The sequence below is a fragment of the Zootoca vivipara genome, chromosome 12 (assembly GCF_965207765.1).
Source record: "Zootoca vivipara chromosome 12, rZooViv2.hap1.1, whole genome shotgun sequence".
Taxonomy (NCBI): Eukaryota; Metazoa; Chordata; class Lepidosauria; order Squamata; family Lacertidae; genus Zootoca; species Zootoca vivipara.
In genome coordinates, this window is record NC_142595.1 from 20,979,799 (window position 1) to 20,998,871 (window position 19,073).

General features: G+C 42.5%; 1 protein-coding gene across 1 annotated transcript in view; it reads left to right on the forward strand.

The window, feature by feature from the left end:
- The first annotated feature begins 393 nt into the window (after window positions 1-393).
- The window catches only part of SP6 (Sp6 transcription factor), a 31,210-nt gene continuing 12,530 nt past the window's right edge, over window positions 394-19,073 (forward strand). The window contains exons 1-2 of the mRNA XM_035136328.3: window positions 394-541; window positions 820-939. Coding sequence (XP_034992219.2) covers window positions 410-541; window positions 820-939 — 252 coding nt within the window. The 5' untranslated portion in view covers window positions 394-409. The remainder of the gene's footprint in view (window positions 542-819; window positions 940-19,073) is intronic.

The following is a 19,073-nucleotide window of genomic DNA, read 5'->3' on the forward strand; positions in this document are numbered from 1 at the left end:
CAACAGTGGAACACACTTCCACAAGAAGCGGTGGACTCTCCTTCCTTGGGGATTTTTAATAAGAGGTTGGATGGCCATCTGTCATGTATTTTAGCTGAGATTCCAGTATTGCAAGGGATTGGACTAGAGGTGACCCTCAGGGTCCCAACTTTACAATTCTTTGATTCTGTAAGAGAGAATCATTAATCACGTGCAGAGTGCAACCTCTAGGCAACTGGGTCTGCATCCAGTCCATACATATCTGAGGTTTGGCAGCAGAGATGCGGAAAGCGGTTGGCTTCCAGGTACATATTGTTCTCAGTATCTCTGGTTTTTTTAACCACCGTTTTAAAGAAAATGAAGCAAATCCGAGCGCTCCAGTGTGAATTTCTCATTCTGTACTGCAGAACGAAAACAACAGCAACCAAACATGTCACCGCAGTTAATGAACCGAAGTTTCGAAGGAAGCAGAGAAAAGAGACCACAGCTTTCTGCCTCTCTAATTATCCTGTTTGTGCATCTGGAAAAAAAAGGGGGCTCTAGCCTGCTCAAGTTGCGACAGGTAACATGTTGATGTGTATATTCCCATCTCCCATATGTAATACACATCTCTTTATGTGTATACGTACTGTCTTTTGCAAAGGAGACCCACTGCCAAGGCATTTGTCCATGACTGAAAGGGTTAAAGTCAGCAGGTAGTGGGTGGGGCTGAGAGGTGGGGTTTGGCTCTATCCTGGCTCCTTCCCTGCTGTGAGTGCTTGAACCAGTCACTCCTGGAGTGGCACTTTCATATACCTGCCTAACTTGCCTCTGACACATTCCCTCTCACTGCTCTACCAGGACTGCCTCACTTCATTGGATTCTGGATTTTGCTTTGGAGACAGCAACACAATTTGCCTGACAAGCCAATGTGGAAAGACCTGCTGGAGGTTCGCTGCTCCTACCAGTCGCTCTAAACAAGTATGTAACTAAACTTTTTTATTATTATTCTCTCCCTGTCTCTTCTCTCTCTCTCTGTGTGTGTATGTGCATTTTGTTTTGGAAGACAGCTCTTCCCAAGCAGACGCTAAAGTCACAGGTGGGCCAAGGATGCCATAAAGTGACCCAAAAGTTGGGTCATCTTGTACCGATAATGACAGGTAGATACAATTGTAAAGAAATGTTCTCTAACCACTGCCACCCACCCCCATAAAAAGGTAAAGGACCCCTGGATGGTTAAGTCCAGTCAAAGGCTGGGAGACATAATTCATTGAAGCATTGTAATAAGATCTGCCACATAGTTAAACGTCCAACTTGGTGGTCCATATCCTGTCATTTAATTCTGACTAAGGAAGCCCTCCTGCTAGCACTGCTCTGAATTATGCAAACCTTTGAAACCATTTTTTAAAGCAGTTTATAATTTAGTTAGCTGTACTTTTTGTTTAGTGAGGCATTCAAAGCAATGTAGCTGAGCTTGCGACCCTGTGCGCACTTAGGAGAAAGTCCAGTTGAACTCAGGGAAAACATATTTCCAAGTAAGCACGCAAAATATCAAGTTGCAAAAATACCTTTTTAAAATAATGGACAAAAAAACTGATGAAAAGCTGGTTTAGTGCAATTACACAACTTTAGGAAATGAATAAAATACAATCGCATTTTTGACACATTTCAAAATGAGATTTATTTATTTTTTAAAGCATGCCAGTTTAAAGAAATTATAAGGGGTGTGTGGGTGTGGGTGTATCTATATGAATACAACCAATGCAGATGGAAACAAGGATATATAACTTACTAAATGATATAGGAAGTTGGTTTTTATTTTAAAAAATCCTCATTTTATAAAAAGTTAGATTTCTCACACTTCAGACCCAGAAAGGGTCTGGGTGGTATGTATCATTTGTGTTGGTTTGATCTGAATATCAAAAGATGCAGCTCTCATATTTTGAAATTAATCCCATTCTAAAAAGTATCTTTAATGTGGAAAAACAGGATCCACCCAACTAGGTGTCTCCTGGAGAAACAAAACAAAAACCATAGCCTTGAAAAAGAATGATCACATTTCAAAATTAATTTTCTCATTATGTTGTGGGGTAGTGGAATGTATATCTGCAAAGACATTAGGAAGTCAGCCCAAGATGAGCACAGCCTCTCCCCCTCCCCTGCCAAGAAGTGTATTTTAAATACTTTGCAAAAAATATTATAAATGAAAGGACTGAATGCAGTCTTATTGAGAGTGGCTTGTTTCCTTGCAATCAGGAGTCAACATTTAAGATTAGATATGAATTTGGGGTTTTACGGAAGTCTTGATTTAAGTCCATGGCATGGTTCAATCGTTTCAAGATGTTTCATAGGAAGCAACTTATAAATGGAATTAAGTACTGTACTAGATAGATAGATAGATAGATAGATAGATAGATAGATTAGATGATAGATAGTAACATCATGGTTTATCTCAGCCTTGCGCCACCCATATATTGTCACCTACAACTTGCATGGAATTTTCTGCTACTGCCCTGATCATAAACACATTTCTTTGGGAACAAGCATCAGTTTGTTGCACCAATGAGTTAATAAAATTTTGAAGTAAAAACAATAAAATGGGCATTGGTAACCATGTACATGCACAGCCATCTGTCCCCCGGCTATAATTTAAAAGGAAGAAGATGAAAGGGTGCTGACTCTAGAACGGTTTGCCACTATCGCCTTCACCTACTATTCTCTGCGTAGTCATGTGGGCTGTTTGTGTGCTGGGCTTCAGGGCCCTAGACTTTGGCCTTGAGGTCCAGCAGGTGTGCTGGCTGGTGCTGATGAGAGTGGTAATCCGAAACATCTGAAGGGCACCTGGTCAGTAAAGGCTGGTTTATCTTACAAGAATCTCAGGGCCTCTTTACACGCTACATTTTTAGGTATATGTATTAAAGTGTATACCAAAAAAAAGTGAACATGACATATTTCTGAAAACACATGTCTCATGCAGGTACATCCAGAGTGTGGGGATTGGGTGCAGTTCTCTGTTGAGTATACGCACAGTGGCAAACCTGGGTTGCCTGTTGTGTCCTCTGTGAAATGCTCCTCAAGCGTGGGCACCAAATGCCTTGTCTTGAGCACAGCAGTGTATGCATAGAGTTCTACTGATCCCACAATTCCCAACGTAACTTGTGGCAGCTCCATGCTTTTCTTGTGGGACTCCGTCACTGTAGAGAAGAAGACGTGCAGGTGAGAATTGGGAGAGAGATGAGAAACACAAAGGTGTATCCTACCACCGAGTGTTCGGTCTCAGGGGCCAGCCCAACTCAGTCATAGATCTTGTGTTCTCAGTGATGGCTGGATCAAGGTGGTCTGTTGATTGAATGCCTTCGCATTGCCCACGAATTAGGCACAGTTAACTTTTGCTCGTTCTTACTACTGTGCTCATGCGCAGCTCTCATTTATCTCAACAATGCTGGCACTGGAAAACCTTTTTCCAGTGAACTGTACGCCGGCTCCCTCGGCCAATAATGCGAGATGAGCGCGCAACCCCAGAGTCGGTCACGACTGGACCTAATGGTCAGGGGTCCCTTTACCTTTACCTGTATCCCATAGCTCATATCAGATCTGTCTGTGTTCGGAGAACATCATCTGCTGCCTGAAGCAACCACATCACTCAGCCTTGTGTTAGGGCCGCCTGTGTGAACAATGGAACCAGGACTGCTGTGTTGTAACCAGAGAGTTGTTTCAATTTTTCGGTTATGAAAGAATGCCTGTAAAATATGTTTTGTGCTTCATGAACATGACCAATGTGTATCTGCAGTGTGGTGTAGTGGTTAAGACTCGTAATCTGGTGAACCGGGTTCTCGTCTCCATTCCTCCACATGCAGCTGCTGGGTGACCTTGGGCTAGTCACACTTCTTTGAAGTCTCTCAGCCCCACTCACCTCACAGAGTGTTTGTTGTGGGGGTGGAAGGGAAAGGAGAATGTTAGCCGCTTTGAGACTCCTTTGGGTAGTGATAAAGCGGGATATCAAATCCAAACTACTACTCTTCTTCTTCTTCTTCTTCTTCTTCTTCTTCTTCTTCTTCTTCTTCTTCTTCTTCTTCTTCTTCTTCTTCTTCTTCTTCTTCTTCTTCTTCTTTTTGTCACGTATTTCTGGGGAGGTGAGACTGGCTATGGCTATCTAATTCCTGGATACCTGACTGGTAGCCGCAAGCACAGAATTGCTCCCATGTGATAGGGGAAGATATAACTCCTGAGGTAGATTTGTCGGCTGTATCTTGGATGATGGCCTACCCATTTTTGTTTTTCTCCTCTCCCGCTCCCTCTCCTTCTCTTTTTAATTTACTCCAGTTCCCCCACGCGGAACCAATACATGTGCTAGTTTTGCCCTACTTACACAGAGGTAAATTTCCATGCATGGGAAAGGCTACCATTTGTAATAAGCTTTAATAAGAATTAATAAATTACAGAAGGGTTCAAGGTGCAGTGTTCACATCAACCCCAATAGACCGTATAACATAACCTGTAAAGGAAGCCAGAAGTGTTCGTCACTATTGCAGTTGGGGGGTGTGTGTCTTCACAAATGTGATGCGGGAGAAATCAGTTTGCTTTGCGTTTTAATGCTAACCTAACTAATTTGTGCTTTCTGAAATAATATGCAATCTAAAACACAGTTTCCCTAGACATTTGCGCTTCTTGGGATTTTGTGGTGCACCACATCAATCAAAAACATTTGTACAGAAAAGTGTGTATTAAGGGAAAGTATGCAAAAAAGCATATATTTTTTTGCATACTTTCCCCTAATACAAACTTAATGAAAATAACATGAATGCACTTTGTGTTATGGTAAATTGCTTGCAAGAATGTGTCTAGTTTGCAGAATGGCATACAAAAATAATTTAGTGAGCACTAAAATGCTGACAAATTTTCGTGGGGACTTAAAAAAAACCCACCTCAAATTGATGCAGAAATGTGGCGACCTGAATTCTGGACTGGAAAAATTAGAAACAGAGAGAAAGAAAATGGCCAGATTCCTCTATTCCTTTGCAAGAGGCTGAGGGAACAGTGACTCGTGAAAGGCCATCTAAGTCTCATCTGAACTAGATGGTTCGACCACACAAACTCCAAAATGTATGAATGTGTTTCTTGAAATGTATACTTATAACAAGTTTAGAGGTGCTGAGTGTGTCAGATACTCAGACTGCCCACTGCACTAATGGCAAAAAGCACATCCATGTTCCCGAAAGACCTACATTTTCCAGAAGTACTATAGGAAGCAATATAATACAGAGGGACCAAATATCTGTAGGTTTGCAATCTGCCAAGCTGCCATCTCGGGTCCTAACAAAATGTGGTCTTTGTGCAATGGGCTACCTTTGTGCCATGCAGAAGTAAAAAAGATTTCTTTGACATAACACCCATACATTCCCACACGCGTATGTCTCCATACAGGCAAACAAAAGGCAGTATCGCAGTTGAAAGGACATATTCCAGCAAGACAAAAACACTGAAGGCCTTCACTAAGGTAGGCCAGTGAGCAGTGACCCAGGGGAGACAGTCCTGACCCAAGAGCTGGATAAAGAGGCCTGTGGGTGGGTGCAATAGGATTCATTCAGGACCAGTTCACAGCCAAACACACACACACACTGGGAAGGTAGGACATGGAAAGCTTGGCCCATACAGTGTGATCCACCATGCAATTGCTTTGCAGTACGCAGAACTGAGCCTAAAACTGCTTGAGCACTGACGTAAGTGAAGAAGTGTGCATGCACACGAAAGCTCATACCAAAATAAAAACTTAGTTGGTCTTTAAGGTGCTACTGAAGTAATAAATGTGGGTTCACTATGATTCTATGATGACATAAGACTCATCAATTTGTAGAGTTGGAAGGGACCTGGGCAGTCATCTAATCCAACCATATGCAATGCAGTGACTATAGCTAAAGCATCTATGACAGATGGCCGTCCAACGTCTGCTTATTTTTTCCCCCAAATGATTTTTATTCAGGATTTTCAACTTAAACATTTTTCATATCGTCATAACATAAGCGATTATCTTAGTTATTTTTAAAAAGAGAAAAAAGGCACAAAAAAGAAGAAAAGGAAAAAAAAGGGAAAAGAGTATTAAATCTTATCTACTATTTCTTAACATCATTTCGTCTTCCCCGTCCCTCCCCTCCCGAGTCCATTTTAAATCCATCTTCAGCAGTATTCTCAATTAACAAATACTCTTATATCATAATCTAAATCATTACAAAATCAGTTATATTCACATCCTATAGAATTCCTTCAAAATAATCAATCAAGTATCTAAATTAAATCCCTTAGCCTATAGTTTCCCTAAAAAATATTCCCAATTTAATTTAATAAATTTGCTATTAATTAATAACCATATCTTTTTAAAACACTCCCCTCCTTCCCCTGATTGGCAATTCCCTGCAAACTTCAACCAGTTCCTTGTGACAGTCCTATTTTAAATCGTTTAATCCATCCCCTATTTAGAATTCATTTTATTTTTCACCCCACTCCATCTCTTGCCCACTCCATACCCCCTCCCTCTCTCCACTTCTCCTGACTCCCTCTGTTGTTCCAATCTCTTTCTCCAATTCCCTTTCCCAACTTTCTTCTTCTTTCCCCCCCAAAGCCAAAACTTGCTTAAATCTATTATCTTTGTCTGGTTAACTTTGATCAGAGTCTGGGCTCCCTCCAAGGAAGGAGAGCCACCATCTTCCACATTTCGCCATCAAAGAGCTCTTGCTGTCAGAAGGTTCTTCCTGAGGTTGAGTCAGAATCTCCTTTCTTATACATAACTTGAAGCCATTGCTTCGGGTCCTACCCTCCGGAGCAGGAGAAAACAAGCTATGAATCGCCCTAAAAGTGGACAGCACAGATTTCCACATTATTTCCAGAATATATTTCCACACATTTAGCAATACTGTATTTATATTTCTCATCATACAGTCATACCTCAGTTTAGGTATGCCTCGGTTTGAGTATTTTCAGTTTAAGTACTCCGCGGACCTGTCTGGAACGGATTAATCCACTTTCCATTACTTTCAATGGGAAAGTTCGCTTCAGGCTAAGTATGCTTCAGGTTAAGTACGGACTTCCGGAACCAATTACACTCATACCTCGGGTTAAGTATGCTTCAGGTTGAGTACTCCGCGGACCCGTCTGGAACAGATTAATCCACTTTCCATTACTTTCAATGGGAAAGTTCACTTCAGGTTAAGTACGCTTCAGTTTAAGTACAGACTTCCAGAACCAATTGTGTTTGTAAACCGAGGTACCACTGTAATGGTGAGACTGTAGCCTGGTGACCTGTGTGCCTGCCTGCTCAGTCTGCTGTCCTGGTTGGTACTAACCAATGATGAGCAACTACGGTATCGAGGCAGCTACTCTCCCTTCTTAGGGGGATTTAGTTTCAAAGCAGACTTCAGCTGGGCAGCCCTTCAAATACAGGACTGGAAACTAGGGCACATCACTACCGTATTTCAGTAGTATGCTGGTTGAGTGAAACACTCATTGTGCAGAGTCGTATGTTGAGTTCTGCACAGGTCCTTTCAATGCGTATCTTCAATGTGCCTACGGTGATAATGCAACTGGTTCCTTGGATGCCCATTACAAACCGTGTGTGCAGATGGTGTTTTAAGCAACAGGAGAACATAAGGTGAGCCTGCTGAACCAGGCCAGTAGCCCATCTACTCCAGCATACTGTTCTCACAGTTGCCAGCCAGATGCCTGTGGAAAGCCCACAAGCAGGACATAAGCGCCACATCTGCGATTCCCAGAAACTGACATTTGGAGGTATGCTGCCTTTAACAGTGGAGGTAAGGCATAGCCATTGGGGCTAGTAGCTGTTGTAGAAAAAGTAGCAGAAAATGCTCCCTGCCCCCCAAAAGCTTACAGTCTGGTGCAGGGTGACAACAGCAGGAGAAACATGGAGGTAGAGGCAAGAGTAAACAAGTAGAAGCTGTTTGCTGGATGGCGCAGGGCCGCTATGTTAGCTTCCCAGGAGGTGGGGCAGTGTTGCTTGCTGGGAGAGATTCCTGCATTGCAGGGGGTTGGACTTGATGACCCTTGGGGTCCCTTCCAACTCTACAATTCTATGATTCTAGATCAGGCATCCCCAAACTGCGGCCCTCCAGATGTTTTGGCCTACAACTCCCATGATCCCTATCTAACAGGACCAGTGGTTGGGGGAGATGGGAATTGTAGTCCAAAACATCTGGAGGGCTGAAGTTTGGGGTGCCTGTTCTAGATTGTGGGGTGATTGGCACTTTACAAAAGCTTGTGCATTTGCAGACACTGACGTAACTTGCTGGGAAGCTAGCATTGTGGCTCTGCCTCACTTGTTGAGCTACTTCTGCAAACAGGGTACTTTCATTAAGTTTAGCCATTTTTATCCACCCCCACCCCCCAACTGATATACCTTTTCCTCCCACAATGCCACAGCTCACACAAAAAGAGCAAAACACAGCTGAACACACACAGGCTTTGTTTCAGTTGAAGATATTACAGTTTGAAGCCAGGCTACATTCCCACTGAACCCAATGGGAGCTAAGGACTCTTCCGGGTTGCTGCTAATTTTGGGTGGGATTCAACAAATTCAGGTTATGCAATTGCAGATGGTTGCAGAATATTGCACGACAAAACCGCTTCCACGAAAGATTGAACTTTTTGAGATAAGGGGACAGAAAAATGCATCAGAAAGTGTGAGATAACACTTGCCTTGACACAACATCATCTGTCCTCTCCACAAACTCATCAATAAGTAGCCGATGTCGTCTAACCGCTCTGCAAACAAACAGGGATGAATGTTTAGTAAGCAGGTCATCTTGAAGTGACCTAAGTGAAGGCAGTGCCTACCTTGATTTCAACATCAAGAAGTTTTTTTCTAGATCCAATCCATTAATATTATTATGGTGATGCAGGTTGTGGTGAGATGTGGGGAAGTTAATGGAGACTGCAACTATCCTTCCTGTGGGCACATGGGGAAGGGACTTGGCTTCGTCCGGCAGAATAAAATGTGGCCATGCAATGAATGGAAAAGAACTACGTAGGTATATGCTGGAACAATCACATATAAAGTTTGCCACGCAGCCAGAGCGGGAGTGTGCGGGAAGGACATAAAACCATTATCACTCAACCCATATTTCCCCAGTTAAAAATGGTTGAGCAATCTAACGACCTGTGTTGGATGATCATAAGAACAGACTCTGCATCAGGAGTTCTCAAACTAAGGCCCGGGGGCCGGATGCGGCCCAATCACCTTCTAAATCTGGCCCGCGGACGGTCCAGGAATCAGCATGTTTTTACATGAGTAGAATGTGTCCTTTTATTTAAAATGCATCTCTGGGTTATTTGTGGGGCATAGGAATTCGCTCATATTTTTTCCCAAAATATAGTCCGGCCCCCCACAATGTCTGAGGGACAGTGGACCGGCCCCCTGCTGAAAATGTTTGCTGACCCCTGCTCTACATAGCTCTACTTTCTCTACCAGAAACCTATTCTAGTTCCCAAGACTGGTCTAAGACACTTTGGTGCAGGGCCAGATTTAGGTTTGATGAGGCCCTAAGCTACTGAAGGTAATGGGGCCCTTTCTTTATATGTCCAGCTGTCGTTTGTCAACAACAAATTGTCACTGTTTTTTTGTGTTGAATATATGCTATATGGTAATTTATGGACCTAATAGGTCCATACACAAAACAAAACACTGTTGCTGTATGTGGGTTTTATTTTATTTGTTTTTTATCTTATATTTTGGAAATGTACACCCAGTCTTTTTTTCCTTTAATTTTTTTTGGGGGGGGGGCAAGAGAGTGGGACCCTAAGCTATAGCTTGTTTAGCTTATACGTAAATCCAGCACTATCAACAACCTCAGATATGCAGATGACACAACCTTGATGGCAGAAAGTGAGGAGGAATTAAAGAACCTTTTAATGAGGGTGAAAGAGGAGAGCGCAAAATATGGTCTGAAGCTCAACATCAAAAAAACCAAGATCATGGCCACTGGTCCCATCACCTCCTGGCAAATAGAAGGGGAAGAAATGGAGGCAGTGAGAGATTTTACTTTCTTGGGCTCCTTGATCACTGCAGATGGTGACAGCAGTCACGAAATTAAAAGACGCCTGCTTCTTGGGAGAAAAGCAATGACAAACCTAGACAGCATCTTAAAAAGCAGAGACATCACCTTGCCGACAAAGGTCCGTATAGTCAAAGCTATGGTTTTCCCAGTAGTGATGTATGGAAGTGAGAGCTGGACCATAAAGAAGGCTGATCGCCGAAGAATTGATGCTTTTGAATTATGGTGCCGGAGGAGACTCTTGAGAGTCCCATGGACTGCTAGAAGATCAAACCTATCAATTCTTAAGGAAATCAGCCCTGAGTGCTCCCTGGAAGGACAGATCGTGAAGCTGAGGCTCCAATACTTTGGCCACCTCATGAGAAGAGAAGAATCCTTGGAAAAGACTCTGATGTTGGGAAAGATGGAGGGCACTAGGAGAAGGGGACGACAGAGGACGAGATGGTTGGACAGTGTTCTCGAAGCTACGAACATGAGTTTGACCAAACTACGGGAGGCAGTGCAAGACAGGAGTGCCTGGCGTGCTATGGTCCATGGGGTCACGAAGAGTCGGACACGACTAAACGACTAAACAACAACAACAAATCCAGCACTGCTTTGGTGCCAGAGCTACAAAATCCAAATGGTATCACCCTTTCACAGGGCACGGATTCTATCCCCATCAGTATCCAAACCCTGATTTGTTTTCTTTTGATGGTTGCCGTGTTTTCTCTGGCTAGTCACTAATTTTGGGTGGGATGAAATCATATGCCAGCAATTTCAGGTTGCACAATTATAGTTAATTGGGTTAATCTTGCAAATGCATTTCCTCAAAAGATCAGAATTTTTGTAGTTAGGAAATTGACAGGAAAATGCACTAGAAAGTGTAGGATAACGCTTGCTTTGATGCAACATCATCAAACCTCCCAATGAATGCTTAGTAAACAAGTCATCCGGAAGCACCCTTGGCCACCATTGTCAAATGATAGGTGCATGTTAGATGTGCTTCTGCAAGTGTCTACAAACAATTTATCTTTCAGTTAGAGACTGTGGCTCAGTTTCTAATTCAAGCACATTTTTTCAATTAGTCTTGTGAACAGATTTAGACTGAGGTTTATTTTAACAGACTAGAGCAAGACTTTCATGTGCTTAATTAATTGATGAAATATACATGAAAGTTGCAAAACCACAGGTGCAGTCTTAAAGGATCCTGATGATGGGACACTTTCTCTTTTAAATATGCTACTGTAACAACTTAATGAGCAAAACCTACCACTGTTTGCTTATTGTCATCCCTACTAATTAATTGAGAGTGCAAAATTTAACCTGCCATTAAGGCTGCAGACAGTCACACTGATCAGTTTGATTCTAGCCCTGACTGGAAAAAAAAATTAAACAAAGCCTGTTTTGTTTAATAATATATATTAGTCCCATAGAAGTTTGACGGTGGTGAGGTATCGGAGAGGTTAGGTAACAAATAATGATGAATGGGAGCAAAATAAGTTACAAGAACTTAAATTCTGTTGTTGTTGGGTCTGAAGATAGGAGAGGAAAGAAGCTTAAGTAAAGGTTTTGCTTAAGAGAATGACTTTGAGGGGTAATGTGAAAGGAGGAGAGAGGTGTCACCATGCTACTCAGGGACAGGGAGCGCTCCAAAGGTCCTTGGACTCTAACTCCCATCAGCCCCAGCCAGCATGGCCACTGTTCAGGGATGATGGGAGTTGTAGTTGAGCAAATACTTGAGGTCGACAGTACCCAAGCCCTGATATAAGTGTTCCGGGAGAAAATTCTGGGACTGAAGGGCAGGCATAGTGAATGGGCAGAACTAGTAAAGAGAGCACATGACAGCTGAGGGTGGTAGATCTGGAAGAATGGAGGTCATGAGCAGGGATATATTGGGAATAAGGTTAGAAAGACAGGGCAGGCCATAAACACCTTTAGAGGTAAGGCTATGGATTTGTGCTAAATGCAGGAGGGGTGGGAAGCCTGTAGCAGGGATTTGAAAATAATAATAATAATAATAATAATAATAATAATAATAATAATAATTTATTGTTTATACCCCGTCCATCTGGCTGGGTTTCCCCAGACACTCTGGGTGGCTTCCAACAGAAGAATAAAATAATCGATTAAAGATTAAAAGCCTCCCTAAACAGGGCTGCCTTCAGATGTCTTCTAAAAATCTGGTAGCTGTTTTTCTCTTTGACATCTGATGGGAGGGCGTTCCACAGGGCGGGCGCCACTACCGAGAAGGCCCTCTGCCTCGTTCCCTGCAACTTGGCTTCTCGCAACGAGGGAACCACCAGAAGGCCCTCGGCCCTGGACCTCAGTGTCCGGGCAGAACGATGGGGGTGGAGACGCTCCTTCAGGTATACTGGACCGAGGTGATTTAGGGCTTTAAAGGTCAGCACCAACACTTTGAATTGTGCTCGGAAGAGGCCATCATGCAGGTGAAGGAAGAGAAACCAGTGGCCCTTCAGATGTTGTTGGACCATCATCTCCCACTAGTCCCCGATAGCATGGACAATGGCCCAGCTGATGGGAACTGTCGTCCAACAACACCTGGTAGGCCAGAGCTTCCCCGTCTCTGATATAGATAGAGGGGTGAATTGTTGGGCCAGTAGAATTCTAGGCTGAGGCAAAAACTGAAGGATTGCAAGGAGCAGCCAGGAAGAAAACTGTAGTAACCAAGATGAGCGTTAAAAAAGCATAAGCAACCAAAGATGCAAAGTGATTCATGACATTTGTTGATCTTTAATTCTAGTTTAAATCCATACCATCACCATCCCTGTCTTATCAGATGCAACACATTTTTTGCTTCTATACCAATTTAATTATCATGACTTCCATCCAAGAATTCTGGGAATTGTAGTTTGGTGAAGATGCTTAAAATTCTGTGTTAAGTGATCCCTAGCCTCCACTGCAAAACAACAGTCTCCAGAGTTCATTGGGGAGAAGGATACTTATTAATCCCATTCCAGTCTGTGCTATCCATTTGCCTTAATTAGAGATCTCAATTTCTGCTACATCACACTTCTGGCAAAGGAATTGTTGTTGTTGTTGTTTTGCTGCCACGCATTTCATTCTTTAAGAAACGCACAAATGTATTAATAAGTGTCATAAATGTTATTTGCTTCTTTGGCTGCATGTGGGTTCCTCTGGAGAAAGGCGGTGCTTCTGTTTTGAGAACATTGCTGGATTAGAGTGCTATGTGGTTGTGCAAGAGTTATGGGCGCCTATTGCCTTGTAACGTGAAAGGAGACAAATGACGCCCCTTCCACTCCTTTTGGACTTTCAAAATGTGTAAATCTTCAAGTGGAAGCCGTGAATCCAAAGCATGTAGACTTCACCACAAAATAATTTAATCCAATTAAAGATACCATCAAGACTACACTTTAATCTCTGCTGTGGAGCTCAAATTGAACTGAGCGTTTTGTGGCCTGCACATGAGGTTTAGCTACATTTAGGATGAATGTGCTTTTTAGATTTTATCGTCCCTTCATCCTAAATGCTCAGAGCAAGTAATCACACTGTTAAAGTGCAACCAATTACTATACAAGACAATTAAATAATACTTGCGTTTTTACCTTTCTAGTGTTTTAGGAACATAAGAAACTCCCTAGACCATTGGTCCATCTAACTCAATATTGTCTATACTGACTGGCACCTGCTTGGTAAGATTTCAGGCAGGGAATGTTCCCAGCTCTAGCTGGGAAAGCTGGGGGGTTGAACCTAGGTGACATCCACACCCACACATTTAAAGTGCACAGCTTCCACTAAAGAATTCTGGGAGCTGTGCACCAGCTTGGATGATGGGCTTGAGGGCATCCTGAGCAAGTTTGCAGACGACACCAATTGGGAGGGGTGGCTAATACCCCAGAGGACAGGATCACACTTCAAAATGACCTGAACAGATTAGACAACTGGGCCAAAGGAAACAAGATGAATTTTAACAAGGAGAAATGTAAAGAACTACACTTGGGCAAAAAAATTAAAAGGGACAAATACAGGATGGGAGACACCTGGCTTGAGAGAAGTACATGTGAAAAGGATCTAGGAGTCCTGGTAGACCACAAACTTGACATGAGTCAACAGTGTAATGCAGCAGCTAAAAAAGGCAATGCAATTCTGGGCTGCATCAATAGGAGTATAGCATCTAGATCAAGGGAAGTAATAGTACCACTGTATTCTGCTCTGGTTAGACCTCACCTGGAGTACTGTGTCCAGTTCTGGGCACCACAGTTCAAGAAGGATACAGACAAGCTGGAACGTGTCCAGAAGAGGGCAACCAAAATGGTCAAAGGCCTGGAAACGATGCCCTATGAGGAACGGCTTAGGGAGCTGGGTATGTTTAGCCTGGAGAAGAGAAGGTTAAGGGGTGATATGATAGCCATGTTCAAATATATGAAAGGGTGTCATATAGAGGAGGGAGAAAGATTGTTTTCTCCTGCTCCAGAGAAGCGGACACGGAGCAATGGATTCAAACTACAAGAAAGAAGATTCCACCTAAACATTAGGAAGAACTTCCTGACAGTAAGAGCTGTTCGGCAGTGGAATTTGCTACCAAGGAGTGTGGTGGAGTCTCCTTCTTTGGAGGTCTTTAAGCAGAGGCTTGACAGCCATATGTCAAGAATGCTTTGATGGTGTTTCCTGCTTGGCAGGGGGTTGGACTGGATGGCCCCTGTGGTCTCTTCCAACTCTATGATTCTCATTCCTGGCACCCTTAACAAACTACAGTTCCCAGGATTCTCTGGTGGAAGCCATGTGCTTCAAATGAATGGTGTGGATATGTCCCTGGAACTTCTTATGGAGTGTGTCAGAGACCTGGAGAAACTTGGCTTCCCAAGTCTGCTTTACAGAGGACAGCTTTCACATCTCTCCATGAAGGCATTTGAATAGATGTCCAGTCCAAATCCAGTTTAAGAGGAAAGAACCCTAAGTTCTGAGACCTGCAGGCTTTCGAAGTCGCTTGCCAGCAGTTAGAACTCAAAAAGCAGACTTAACAGGCATATAGACTGTGTTACACACGGGGGCAGACTTTGGTAAGCAAGGACAACATTTGGTGCCCCCCTCAAATATTTCTTATTTTCACAATAGTTCCTTTTGGTACTGATGCTTTTAAATTGAATTTTCCCAGTAGGTACCTTATAAACATAGGTGTTGTTGTTTGCTCCCTGCCCCCAAGTTTGGAGTCCTGTGGGGGGGAACGGCCGAAATTTCCAAAATCCGGCACTTGTATATGCTAAACCTTTAATGCAGCACAATTGAATAGCATTATTTTCCTCAAATAATTCTGGGCACAGTAGTTTGTTAAGGGATACTGGGAATTGTAATTCTGTGAGCAGTAAACAATCTTCTGTTTGTTTTTTTACCAGAGGCTGGGAAGCCTGTGGCCTTTCAGATATTGTTGGACTCCAGATTCCATCAGGCACCACCAGCATGGTCTATAGACAGGGATGATGGGAGTTGTAGTCCAATAAAATCTGGAGGGCCATGGATTCCCCATCCTTTTTAGAGGGCGTGTTCATATTTCAAATCAAGATTCAGATTTGAAAGAGAAACATTCTAGTGTGAATAAAAGAATCTGGATACCTGCCTTCTGATGATGCTTGCCACCTGCACTTTTTATACATACTTACCGGCATATTTCTTTTTTAAAAGCTACTACCCTGATTAATTGGGCCACATTTTTAATTGACTAAAATTGTTGGAGGTTTGTTTTAAAAATGTTACTCTTATCTGGGTGCTAGTTTAACGGTGCAGTCTTGAAGAGTAAGTCCTGTTGAGTTAAGTGGGGCTTAAAGGTAAAGGTAAATGTGAATGGGATTGCAGCCTAAATCTTGCATGCTGCCTGGAATACCTTGATGGTCCTATGTTGCTGATAATAGGAATTTTCTGCTAATGGAGCAGCCACCAAGAAAGCCTCTCTAGAGGTCTTCATCACTTTAGGCTCACCTTAAGGTCGCAACAGGATATAGATGAGGATTTGGGGAATTTTATCGCACCCTGGCTTGGAGGCTCTGGGCAGGTTGCAACATAGATTTGAAACAAACATAAACTCCCAAAATAGAACACATGAAACACGGCAATAAAAGCCTACAAAATACAAGATTTAAATAGCCCAACAAGCCAGCCCTAATCATGTCTTATGTAGAATCTCTTTGATCTTAAACAAAAAGGAAAGAAAAATAAAGTACATTATAACCCGTGCTAAACTTCAGGGTTTTGATGGGTAATATAGTTTAACTATATGATGTGACTACAGCAATTTAAAATTTATTTAATGATCACAGCATGGTAAGAATCATCTACATCTTGAGTGAAACTTAGTTATTACTGCATTGATGTTTATACATCAGTGGATTGCATTTTCCCACCAGCCAGGCACTGCAGTTTTGCATATGGCAAATCAGTCATGTGTACATTTATCTGCTGGTGATCAGTCTGCTTTATATTTGTTTTAAAAGCAGTATTTTATACCCCACTTTTCTGTTCGGGTTTTGCTAAATTAGTAGCATGAGAAACCATCAGATTGCTTCTTCACACAATCAACTCTAGGACAAGCAATTAACACTGGGCAGAAAGCCAAGGTCTACTTCTGCCATAGTAACTGCGCTCTCATTGGTTGAGAACAGCACTGAGCCCTGTTATCAGAGAAAGCTAGCACAGTACGTGGTGTGGTGAGTGTGGTCAGTGTAGGAGGAGAGGTGCTGTATCGGTTGAGAGAGAGAGAGAGAGAGAGAGAGAGAGAGAGAGAGAGAGAGGAAAGGATTTATTTTACTTTGGTTTTGAGTTCTAAAGTTGTACATAGAAACTCTGGATTTCTTTTATTTTAATAAATCCTGTATATAGTTTACTCTGCGTCCAGACGTCTAGTCATTTAAGTTACCGCCAGAAGCTTCCGGAAAAGCCTGCGCAAACTCTGCTGTGTTCAGGCTGAAGTTACACCTGACACTTAAAAACACTAAGATTTTCTCCTTCAAATGAAGATGCCCAAAGTGCCTATCTGTGAATAAAAGAGCTTAGAAACAAAAATACGCATACAAAAAACATTATAAGAAAAGCCCACATCAAACGGAATCAAGGCAGCTGTAAAACTGGAAAAATTAATAAAACCAACCAAGAGCCAGCCTAACATAAAAATCAAAGCACAGACAGACTTTCAGAAGTTTGCAGCTGCAAATTCAGCTGTCACAGGAGATACGAGGTGGAAAACTTGCAGACTGCAATCCTTCTGGTCTAGAGCACTCACTCCTGTTGCATCTGTCATATATAATGGCTGAGATCACAACTGTCCCACATCTGGGATGTGTACCAGTTCACATTTGTAGCCTTTTCACACAAGACTTAAAGCCTAGCAATATTAAATATAAAGATCTACATTGGTCAGCATTCTCATTTGCCTCTCCAGTACCTTCCTCATACTTTCTCTCCTGCTTCAACATCAATCAGAAACAGCATGAAAGGTGATCAGAGGCGGTGTAAACCTCAGCTACAAAACACCCTTGCATATTACCTAATAGCAATTCCCAGTTGACTCACTTGTGCAAGCTGAGAAGAATGGCTAAGCACTCTTTATAGTTCTAGTGGAAGATCAAAGATGAGTTATGCTATCCCTTCACTGGCTTGTGCGTGTGAATCAAAGGGAATTGCCTACAAGATGAGAGATGAAGGCTCTTTGTGGTTGCACCTAACATTCTTCTGCATGACAATTAAAAGAAAAGATCATAGTCTAAGTTGAGGGTGATCTCACAAATGACTAAAAACTATAAATCCTGGTAGTTAAAGATATTGGGGGGGGGGAAGAGGATATCTTAAAACAAAGAAGGTGTTTCTTTAAATATAAACCATCCTATATCTGATGAAGGAGGAGGGTGTATGCTTCTTTTAGAACAAGCCAAATGAGAAAGTCGTTTCTTAGAATCTGAGCCAAGGAATCCCCTAAGAATTATTGGCATATCTAGGGTTGCCATACTTTTGGGGATTCCCGGACATGTCCTCTTTTGGCAGTCCTACATGCCCATCCAGGGGGAAGTTTATATTTTAAAGCAAATGTCCTGGATTTGGGGTTTTAAGAAATTGTGTGTGTGCGGGTGGCTTTGGTTCAGGCTTGGGCTCTGGCGTGGCAGCTCAGGCTCGGTGGTGGCGGAAGCTCAACATTATTATTTTTTGTTAGAGGTAGGTAGCCGTGTTGGTCTGACGTAGTCGAAACAAAATAAAAAAAATTTCTTCCAGCAGCACCTTAGAGATCAACTAAGTTTGTCATTGGTATGAGGTAAAAGTCTGGACACACAAAAAATTCCTTCCAGCAGCACCTTAGAGACCAACTAAGTTTGTCATTGCTTTGAGCTTTCGTGTGCATGCACACGAAAGGTGCTGCTGGAAGGAATTTTTTTTGTGTCCAGACTTTTACCTCTTGGAATATGGCAGCCCTAATATGAGCCTCAAACTATTACTAAGATTATTGGAATCCTCTGGTCAGATTACAGTACGCATCCCCAAACTTCGGCCCTCCAGATGTTTTGGACTACAATTCCCATCCCCCCGACCACTGGCCCTGTTAGCTAGGGATCATGGGAGTTGTAGGCCAAAACAGCTGGAGGGCTGCAGTTTGAGGATGCCTGGATTACAGCATAAACAGATCTAACCCTACAAAAGCATTTTGCCATTCCATGTGATTGCACAACGTCATGCATGTATTCTAGATGTCCAACTGTTCCACTAGGAACAGTCTCTTACATCCCCTGGTCAAATAAATGCTGATAGTAGATGTTACTGAACACGTTTCAAGCGCAACTAGTAGAACCAGATCCATTATGGGATTAAGCATTTGCTTAAACATTCCTTATTTCTTATCACAGAGTACTGATGGGAAGAATGGGAAGGCAAGCTGTTGCGCGACAGATGAAAAGGGCAGGCAGGGAGCAGTCTTTGTTGTTTCTAGATGGGAAACTTGTATTGCAAATGGTTCCATTTGCACATCTAGCAAGTTAACGTCTACTCATTCTCATTTTTCGGCCATAATATTAATTGCTACTCTGTGGTTTGTTGTCCACGCTAGGGATGTGCAAATTGGTC